Source organism: Akebia trifoliata, chromosome 11, assembly GCF_017979445.1.
Source record: "Akebia trifoliata isolate Shusen 1 chromosome 11, ASM1797944v1, whole genome shotgun sequence".
NCBI lineage: Eukaryota > Viridiplantae > Streptophyta > Magnoliopsida > Ranunculales > Lardizabalaceae > Akebia > Akebia trifoliata.
The window spans coordinates 1468753-1479835 of record NC_141385.1 but is presented as its reverse complement, the minus strand read 5'-3'; the positions used below and the strand labels follow the sequence as shown (position 1 = coordinate 1479835).

Genomic DNA, 11083 nt, shown 5'->3' with positions numbered 1-11083 from the left:
TGTTCCGTCTTTTAAGTTCTAAATTTCTAATCGATTTTCGCCTACTGCCCTTTTAATTCTGTTTTACCTAAATTACCCTTAGGATTTCATGTAAGGACAATTATGTTAATAGGCCGGGTTTGGATAGTGTTACTTACTAGGCCCGCTTAGTTATTGGGCGGCTAAAGCCCTATTCGTGTTTAGGGTGGAAACTAGGACCGTATGGTGGCCCAACCCGTAATTGGTCTGGTTGTCAGAATACTTGTGGATTTGAACGTTAGACAGTTCAGGTGGGTTAGGCTTGGGCTAGAATTTGTGGCCCAATTAGCACTAAGTTGTTTATGGTCAGGCCCATTTATAATCCTAACCCTTCCAGCACGATTTTTATGTGTGTTTGTGAATAGGGCAGGGTATTGATTTTAGGAAAATGCAAAAATAACATTAAAATGTACATCGAGACTTCGATGTATGTGCGTAACCATAAACAGTTTTCATCGAGATACGAGTGAAAAGCATCTATGATTCTTTGCGCACCTCCACATCAGGAATGTGGAGAATTGATGTACATTTCAATGTTATTCCAGCACGACTCTTGATTTTAATAAGGAGTCATGCTGGGGTGACACAGGATTTACTTTGATTCTTACAATGTCGACGTGGACATGCATACATAGCTGTAGATAGTTTTTACTCATATCGTGAGAAAACACATCTATGGTTCTGTGCACATCCCACGTCAAACTTGTGAGAATTGCAGTAAATACTTTTTATCATTCAGCATTTTCCTTTAATAAGAATAATGATTTTCTGATGCCCTCTCTGACTTATGCTCCCTGACGTGGCATGTGTTGGAACCATTGATTTTTTTTCGGGATACACAACTATACATATTTACGGGGATGTACAGTTGTGTATCATGAGGAAAAATCTATGATTCTAACACACGCCACATCAGCAAGTACATGTCAGAGGGGCATCAGAAAATCACGACTCTTCTAAAAAATATAACCAAAAAAAAAAAATGACTTTAGAAGATGTTTTAAGTTTTGGTATTATTTTAAAATGTATACATTATGTATGATCGATAAACTTTAGTCATTGGATCAAGTAATTTTTCGTCACGGCCTGAAACATTCAGGTTTCAATTGAGATCGAAACGAAATGTCAAGCCCATAACATTTAATAGTTTAGAAATATTTTGGATCTTTTCAATATATTTTCCAACGCTTTGACGGAGACAATCTCGAGTGTAATAATAATAGAAACATTGGTCGAAATCAGATTTTAAACTTGTGAATTATTTCATTAATTTGAGATTAGGAGGATATAATAAAATGTGAAGTATGATCTGTAATGACGACGATTCACGAATACAGGTCATCTGTATTAATGATCAAATAAGTGAAAAAAATTTCTACAAAGAAGACAGATTTTGTTGAGGTACTTTTTCAATAATTGAAGCAATATATACCAAAAGAACAAACAACACAAAAAGCTATCTCTTCAGATGTGGAGACAAAAGAGAAAGAAATGAAAGTTAACTATAGAGAAACATTATTTTAGGTCCGGGTCATTTCAGGGGCCCTGGGCCCACTATTTTCTGGGTCCCATCTTTGACGTCTTGTGTACGTAAGCTCGACCAATTGGACGGTGGGTACCCACTCCTTTGCATGTGACCTAAATGCCCTCATGTTTAACCTTAACCTCAGTCTTCTGAGGAAGACTAACAAAAGTGACCTAAATGCCCTCATGTTTAACCTTTTGCCAAAATCCTTATTTGTACTTAAAAAAAAAAAAACGTGTCATTTTCAAGCTTCATCCTCTAAGATAAATTATTTTTATTACATTTAACCTCTTGAGAAAAAGAAAACCTAGAAATAGATGATCAGTGTGGGGGAGAACGATTAAGGTATGTCTTTTTTCTTTTTTTTTTTTCCCGCAAAATGTTGAAGATGAAGTTATTTAGGTCAGAACGATCAAGGTTTCTCATATCTTTTAAATGTTGAAGATGAGGGTATTTAGGTCATTTTTATTAGTCTCTCAAAGAATAATGAGGTCAAGGGGTATATCATCAGTTCAAAAATGCAGGAGGGGTACACCTAAATATTTTTTTTTAATAAAAAAACTCCAGTTGGGGTGGAGAAAGGTTTTAGAACTGTTTTCAACATATTGGGAATGGGTTCCATATTTTAGCCGAAAAAATTGAAGTACCCAAAGTGTTAAAAAAGGTGACAGTGGTAACGACTAACGACACCTCCAACAGAAAGATTTGCCCTTTAAAAGATAATGCCATATAGTGGCATTTTGTTTAAATAATGTATGACTATGATCAATAAATAAATAAAATAAAAATTACTAAATGTACAAATCTATGTAGGCTATGTTTGGCTATACTGAAGTTTGAAAATTAAAAATCAGACTTCAAAAATTTCATCGAGTGTAAACCATCGTTGATTCAAAACTTCTAAATTTCGGTTCTAAAGCCTGAAACAAAACAAATGAAAGTAAAACTTCAGAAGTTTGAATTTTAAAAGTGAACCACCTCCATTTAGACTTTAGAAGTGTTACTAAACGCACACTTAGTAAAGTTATAAGTATCTGAGTTTGACTCAAGAAAGATTTCATAGTGAAATAAGATTAGTTGGTTGAAATAAGATTTTTCTTCGGTTACCAACCCCTCACCCAATGTTTCGATAAACATCGACAAGAGTTAAATGGAAGATTATTATTCATTTAACCAACCCCAAATCTTATCTTCAAAAAAGGATTTTGTTCTTGGTATGTCATTTTTTTATTTTCTTATTTTTATGACGGGGATGCCATATCGTAGCACCCAACTATCAGTTGGCCTCTTAGAGCACCCTAATATGTGGCCCAAATCCTCCCAGGTATATGTGAATATGTGATACCCCACAAACCACACAAATCATGTAAGCAAGGATAAATCCCTGTGAGTGACCAACAAGGGAGCTTGAACTCAAGACCTCCGCTTTGTTTGGAGAGAGGCTTTGGCAATTATGTCCAATATTATTTTGTTGTTGTTGATGCATGTAGTTAGTTTGATTGTGCACAACAAAGTCTACAAACAATTATATAAGCATAAAACAGTTTTTTCTACTAATATTTTATCAAAATTTTCAATTAAATTGAAAAAAATAAAATACTTTTCACTCGAAGACTTGGGATTGATTACAGGAATATTTTCCTTGTCCATAATCACGTTTAAAGTTACTGAATGCGTCCGTGTTCATGTCTGCTTTCTTCTCAATTCAGGTAACATTGTTCACGGCTGGCTAACTCAACCGAGTTATCCCAAGTCTACATTGACTTGACCAAGTCAATGGCGTTATCCCAGTAGTTTTGCAGTGGAAATACTTTCCAGGATCAATAACAACAACAAAGCCTTCAAAGACTTCAGATTGGCAGAACAAACCATTCCAATCCATTATACATAAAAAGCACAAAAAATAGTTCCATTCAAAAGGTTATATAAATCATTTTATACATATTTTTATTGTATATAATATGCAAGAATCATGAATTCCTATGAACACAGACGAATCAAGAGTGTAGACTCAAGTTGAATTCTTGTTCAAGTATACAATCATGTCTCGGAATGTTAACAGATTGGGTAAAAGCTATTAAGGATAACTCCTCGACATAATGCTCTTCCTTGTTTCACTATGTTGTGGTAGGACTAAAAAGATAATTTCCGTGTGATGAAATACTTCAAATCATAATTAGGGGAGCAAGGACTGATACCAACATTACATGAGTATGGTGAGAGCCAGAAAGGAAGCGAAGAGCAGAGAAAACATTGATTCCTCTTCATACCGTCCTGCAAAAACAATAAAGTATAACTGGAGTGTGGCTACACTTGACATAAATGCAACATAATCCTTGTTTTAACCATTGTTGGGAAATTAGTACATCGTCTGTATCAATCAAGTTTAGGTAGACAAAGATTTGCCAAGCTTAAAGTTTTCGCTAACGACTTGACTCTTTTTCTTCCTTTATTTTTTTGGTGCGTAAGCAGGACTTGAACCCACAACCTCAAAGTTGCATAGCATAGGGATGGCAATGGGGCGGGTTTGGGCTGGGTTTAGCTTAACCCTGCTCCGGCCCCACTTAATAGTATTCACCCTGAACCCACCCCAATCTCGATTCAGGTCTAAATGTTTTAACCCATCCCCGCTCCTAATAGTATTTCTAAAACCCAACCTTGTCCCGCCCCACCCTTTAACACAATTTATTTTTCCTTTTTCTTGATGAAATTGGGAAATCTCAAAAAAATTTAATCAAAGTAAATCCTAATAAGATTTTAGAAGATGCACATCCACATCCCAAAATTTATTATGAGGGATATATATATATATATAAATCGGGGCGGGGTATATCAAAACCATCCCCGCCCCGAATCCAACTCGATTATTCATTTTTAATACCAAAACAGCCCCAAAACCATTTAAAGGTGTGAAAACCCAACCCTACAAGGGCGGGGCATGGGCAAAATTGCCATCCCTAGCATCACAACCTGTCAACCAACAAAGCAATGGGTCCAAGCTGCATGACTAACTCACTCCGACTAGTTGGCCCAAGTCAAGACTCATCCTTGTACATTATAGGTAGTTCATGGTGGTCACCAAGTCCCAACATAATAAAGCACTGAATATTAGACATAAATCACCCAATTACATTAACAGAATGAGATCAATAATTTATAAAATGGGTTCTTACTGATCCATGACAAGAAAAGAAATAAAGGTTTATGCAACTAGGAAACTGAAGAGAAAAAAAAAAAAAAAAACTTGAAAGGAAGTAATAGCATTCTTACCGCTCTGTGCAGATGCTGCTGCAGGAAGAGCTGGAATTTTGATTGCTACAGTAACATAAATCAGTCAGGTTTGAGAGAAAAAAAAAACAAGAAACAAATTGTTGAGGACAAAATAAATATTTGCATCCAAGAACATTCCTAGAAGAAACTATTTGGGGTTTTAGTACCGGAAAATAATTTGAAGGAAGAAAGTAAAATATGAGGCATACTCTTGTTGCAGGAAGAAGCTGATACTTGAGCTGTAGAGGACCAAGGAGCTGCGATATTGTCATTTAAATCACAAACAAAACTGATCCCCGAAGTATTGTCGAACGTTGCATCTGAAGGCAAGCTTGGTAAAAGGCACCCAGATTCTATTACAGAAAATAGAAGTACGAATGAATTTAAAAAAGAAAAAAAGAATATTTAAACATTCAATAGATTTATAACATTAAACACTTGTAATAAAATAGAATTGTATATCGGCTATAGAAACACTTGAATAACAGATATTCCGATAAATTGAGATGAAACCAGTTTCAAGAATGTAAAAAATAGTTGAGTAACGTCAATTTATGTAGAAGTATCGACATACCTTGTGATCCAACTGGCATGCCCCAATTGTAGATTCCACCATACCCAAATAATAAAGAAAACAAAAAAATGAATCATAAATCACTAACATTTATTATTTAAGAGCATATAAGGGAATATAAACGTCGATGAGGAGCAAATGATGACAAACACTAACCTTGGAGAGAGAAATCCTTAAGGGTTATATGGCAAAAGCTATAAACATCTTTTGTAATATTTGCGCTTTGTAACTTAGAGCCAAGCAAAGCAGCACAGTCCAAGGCTTGCAAGTTGGTTATGAAGCTCTGCTTCTGCAAGTGAGACACATAACTATCCATGGCACTGCAACAAGCTGTCTGGTTACTTATTCCATTCCCACAAGCCTTTGCAACATTTCTGATGTTGGGAAAAACCAGCGGACAAGCTGGAAGAAAATAAATAATCAATAAACATAGACTACACAAAATTAAACAAAAGAAAATGGTTTATAAGTAGCTGAGTGAAGTAGTTCAGTGGGTAAACTAAACAGCGTAGACCCCAAAATAAAATTACTAATAGAAAGTAGGAAATATTTAATTTTCTTCTCATTTAAAAGTTTAGGAAATCTACGGAATCATTTTGGTAATTTACTTATTCTCATTCTCAACTAAAAGTTGAGCTTATTTAAAGTACCCGTTAGAGGTAGACAGTCCTGTGGCTATCAAAGCCATGGCCATACATATTGTAACACATGCATAGAAGTGGGACCCATATACAACAGATCTAACCTAGGTGATCTTCTCCTACGCTAAAACTCTATCTGCTCCAATGATTGTAAGTTTGTAACTACTGATTACATGATCTAAGCATTTGTGGGTTGTCACTATATTTATTCAACAGTCCGAAGAATGCTAATGATCAGATGGTTACAGTCAAGTTGACTTTAGATTGTTGATTAACCAACTACTCCAAAAAACCAAGCTTGTTGGAGAAGGGGAAAAACTATGAATATAAGAGGGTCTCAGGGTTTGACTGGGGTATGACACACCCAAGAGTGGAGCAAAATATAAACCAACACTCCCCCTCACCCATAAGGGTGGAAAGAATCGAACCCATGACCTATATGAACCTAGTGCTCTGATATCATGTCAACCAACCAACTACTCCAAAAGACTGATCTTGTTGGAGAAGGGAGAGAAGTATGAATATTAGAGGATCACGGGGCTTAACTGGGGTATGACACAACCAAGAGTGGAGGAAAATATACACCAACTCCCCCTCACCCATAAGGGTGGAAAGAATCGAACCCATGACCTATATGAACCTAGTGCTCTGATACCATGTTAACCAACCAACTCCAAAATACCGATCTTGTTGGAGAGGGGAGAACTACGAATATAAGAGGGTCATGGGGCTTAACTGGGGTATGACACACCAGAGAGTGGAGGAAAGAATACTTCAACAAGATAAAATACTTGGGGCCAGTAAATGGATAATTTAACCCAATGTATTTCTCATCCACTCAAATCCCACCAGCATATAAAATAGCTCTATCATCAAATTATAATTTCTTTATTATGACAGACTCCCAAAAAAGCTTTCTTTCAAAACTTACCTTTATTCAAATTGCAGTTGGAAAGTCCTCTAAGAACTTTCTTTGCAGGAGAAGGCTCAAGTCTACTAGCTAGCCATCGGAGGACAATGCTCTTACAATCATCGATCCTAGATGTGTGTGTAGGCAAAACGTGAGACCCATCTATGCTCGAAAGACCATAATCTTTCAAGGAAACATTTCTTGCAGCTTCTGTTAGTGCATTCTGACAAGTTTGGCTGCAACACTCATTCACCGGGTCAATTTTCTCACAAGCAGCAAGAATCTTAGAAGAATCCACGGTTCTCTCAAACTCATTAATGTCTTTGATAGGGCAGGACCCTTCAGTGAGGTTTGATGGATGAATTGAACATATCTGTCTAAGACCATCACTCGCACCCTGACTTGTCAGGATCTGCTCAACATCTGAGAGGCAATGCTTTGCTTGGATCCCATCCAAAGCAAGTGTTCCGGTATCTTTACTAGATTGTCCAATAAGAATCACGATAGTGGCATCCAACTGTGGACAACATATTACGTTGGCTAGAAGTGGAGCAAAGACAGCCCAACAATCAATTGCTGTAATGCTCATCATACTATTGGCAGCAGAAAAATTCAATGTACAGAGCCCTGAAAGAAAGAAATAGCATCAAACGTAAAATGGGTTAGTGTACTTTTGAAGCCATTTGGTCCACAGTATACAATAGGCATGCAAATAGTACCTGATAACTGTGGCACACTTTTGTTCGTGAAAGGTGTCAATGGTGAAGGTGCAAGGAAAGGAAGAAAGGGTTGAGGTTCCTCGTTTGGAGACATAGCTGGTAACATTGGATTTCCTTTGTTTTCCATTAACAGGGAATCTTGTCTATATTCCATTCGGATGCAGTTGGATTCATGTAAACCTAGACCACAAGCTTATGAAATGGTCAGTAAAGAAAATGATTATATAATTATATAACTATATACTTCTTGATTATAATGAAGGCCTTTTCCCAAGTCATGACTCATAAATACAAAGGGACAATTATAAATGAGAGTTATATTTTCACATTAACTTTTTTTATAAAATACCAAACAATGAAATTAAATATGGTGTCTAGGGTGTCAAAATACATTCCACTTTTTTAATAATTACACCTTTTTCCCATTTCTTCCTCTCCAAAGAAGATCTTTAATTTGTGTTTCTACTCCATGCTTTCTTTGCCAATTATGTTCCAAAATGGTTTAAATTAGTTAGAGGCTAAATGGCTATGAATTTTAAGCAATTTTTCCAAAATCTAGGAAATCAACTCTTGTAATTAAGAATCAAAGGTATCTACTGACTGACAGCTCCAAATCATAAACCATGCATCATAGAAGACATGCATAACCTATATGCCCTTTCAAAGAAATCAAGGTCACATTATTCATGAGAACCAAGAAAACAACCATTTGTCATTTTCATATAAAGACAGTTTAAATAAATGGTATGGAGCCACGGATAAATTTAGGTGGTGGACATAAATTTAAAAATTAAAAAGAAATAACAATTTTTTAAGGGAAAAAAAATGGAAATTTATTACAAATGGAGAGCAAAGCCCAACTGCAAAGAAAGGATCATCAGGTGAAAGAAAGGATCATTGGGATAAGTAAAGCCAACTCGATAGTAAATAAAAAATAAAAAACAGGGAAAATGACCGTCAAAGACTAATTTTTAAGAATTCTTACCAAACAGTCCTTTAAATGAGAGTACGGTCCATTTAAGACCTAATTTTTAAAATATTGGATTCTTAAGGAAAATTTTAAATATATATATATATATATATATATATATATATATATATATATATATATATATATATATTAAAAAATACCAAGATTCCCCTTTGGCATAATGTTCAAACAAATTAAAAAAAATTCATCCCATGTCTTGGTGAATATTTGACGTACCTCCACGTTTTAAAACTGATCACATACATATTTGAAGTACCTATATGTTTTAAAACTGATGAAAAACTCATATGATCTTGGTCTTCTCTTAAAGATTAATGAAAATGATTAAAATAATCTAAAAAAACCCTTCCCCCCCCCCAAAAAAAAAAAAAAAAAAGTCATTTTCAACATCTAGGATGATGATGATGATTTGATGTTGATGTGATAGTGATGGTGATGGTGATGGCAATGATGATGATCATAATGATGGTCATGGTGATGATGATCATAATAACCATCATTGTCATCACATTGTCACATCATCATCGTCATCCCAATGACCAAGAGATTGAAAATTCTCTGATTATGAGAAGAAAAAAAAAGGATTTTAGAACATTTTTTGTTAATCTATAAGAGAAGACCGATGTCAAGGGACATATTGTCAATTTTTTAAAAGATAGAGGTATAAAATGTGGAGGGCCACGCGTGGGAAAATTTGTTTTGTTTCATGGTTAGTTATGGAATTTTATTAAAAGATATTTAAAAAGGTCCTTAAGAGTCTAATGTTTTTAAAAAAGAGGGTCTTTATGGATCGTACTCTCATTCATGGGACTGTTTCATAAGAACCCTCACAAATTAGGTTTGCATGGTCATTTTCCCTAAAAATTACAACAGCTAGAATCCTACTATTCTAACTGAAGCCAAAATCTGCAAACTATATTCTTTAAACATATAAGAATCAAAGACCAGTTTGTTATAGACTTCGTCATTAAAACCTCAATGTTCTCTTGATTATTTTGTGTCCCTCCTCAAAAAGACTGAAAACTGAGTAAGGCATAGTCCATTGGAATCTGAAGATGGCAAAGAAGTCTACCCAAATAGCCCTTGCAAAGGAGCAATGAATGAATAGATGCTCAATTGTCTCCTCAGAAGAAAATTAAGAGAATAATCAATCCTTGAAGGTGTAGATGGTCTGGGTCCGAGAAAGTGCATGCCCCGTGCACTGTGTCAACATTTCTAGTCCCTTCCACTTTGTGCAGGAAAGATGCCAAAGTATGTATAAGATCTAGATTATGTTAGTTTTCTTAATATTATGCTCATGATGCCTACAAAATAGATCCCCAAGTGACGTACTTCCAACAAAATTTGTGATGGGGTTGCCTAAAAAGAGAAAGAAAGAAAGACCATTCACCCATTGCTACAAAAACCAAACCCAGTGTAAATGAGTTTAAAGGTTCTACAAGAGCTTGAAAAGTAGCTCAAAGAGAAAGAGCAACACAATTCCATAATGTTCATCCACTCCTTAATATGCAGTTTCATTACTTTAAAATCAGGCACATTTTGTCAAAAACTAAAATTAAGTTCTCAATTATGCAAACCAAATCTCTCTTTTCAGGATAATTTCCAAGAGCACTAGTAAACCTAAATCAAAACCATATTTGCCCGGATCTCTAGGACCCAATTCGCAGAATGTGAAGTATCTTAAAGAAAAACAATGCCTACACTTAAAAGATTTCAGAATTTTATGTACGTTAGAGGAAACAAAACAAGGGGGAAATGGAAATGTTTTCTCCAACAAACTACACTGGCCTAACCCAAAAGCAGTGTCGTCATCAACAACAATGGAAAATCATAAGAAAAATACCTTAAAAATAAGCCGTGAAAATATTTGATCTGAGCATGCAAATAAATGTAAACACTTAAGTAATAAAGCAGAAGAAATATCTCAAAATTCACAAGCCAATTCTCCCAATTCCAACAAACAACAAATTAAACCCAAAACCCACAGAAAATCGAGGTCAGAAACACCATAAAACCCATCTCTCTAAACCCACAAACTACTATTAAACCCCATCAAATCTAACAACTTTTTCTTCTCAAAAAACCAGTTCTTGTCTTGATGACCCAAGTAGTAAAACCAACAGATCATGTTAAAAAAACAACAAAACGAAAAAACCCATTAAAGAATTCAAGAGAATGGTGATGAATACTCACAGAAAAGCAAGAGAAACAATCTTAGTAGTTTGTTATTGAGATCGAGAGGCAACCCTTCTCTCATCTCTCCACTTCAAGAAAAAGGATCAAAAATAGTTTGAGAGAGACAGAGAGAGGGATTTGTTATGAGATGGTGGAGTGAACAAATGAGTCAAGTAGAGAGAGAGAGTAGTGAATGTGGTGGAAAATAGAGAGAGTTGAAACGCCATGAATGAGCTTTGTGAGTTGTGGGGTCAAAAGCA

At 35.4% G+C, this 11083-nt stretch overlaps 1 protein-coding gene across 2 annotated transcripts; it reads right to left on the bottom strand.

Annotated features, from left to right (window-relative positions):
* Nucleotides 1-3424: 3424 nt before the first annotated feature.
* On the bottom strand, nt 3425-11083 carry LOC147390205 (putative GPI-anchored protein At1g61900). Of its 2 annotated transcripts, none has more exons than XM_086459220.1 (8): nt 10842-11083; nt 7658-7849; nt 6960-7565; nt 5544-5789; nt 5388-5399; nt 5023-5166; nt 4814-4858; nt 3425-3817 (listed from the first exon to the last, which is right to left on the bottom strand). In XM_086459220.1, exons 1-8 carry the CDS (start codon nt 10903-10905, stop codon nt 3747-3749), a joined length of 1380 nt encoding a protein of 459 aa, XP_086315346.1. In that variant the 5' UTR covers nt 10906-11083; the 3' UTR covers nt 3425-3746. The 2 variants fall into 2 exon arrangements, with proteins under 2 accessions (XP_086315346.1, XP_086315347.1); XM_086459221.1 differs by having other exon boundaries at nt 7658-7837; nt 10842-11079.

Excerpts from the sequence above, each read along its gene's own strand:
- LOC147390205 (XM_086459220.1), bottom strand. The coding sequence starts at position 10,905 with ATGAGAGAAGGGTTGCCTCTCGATCTCAATAACAAACTACTAAGATTG. Across the intron at positions 7,566-7,657 it reads AAGTGTGCCACAGTTATCAG|GGCTCTGTACATTGAATTTT; the intron begins GTACTATTTGCA and ends TCTTTCTTTCAG. Across the intron at positions 4,859-5,022 it reads AGCTTCTTCCTGCAACAAGA|CAATCAAAATTCCAGCTCTT; the intron begins GTATGCCTCATA and ends ATGTTACTGTAG.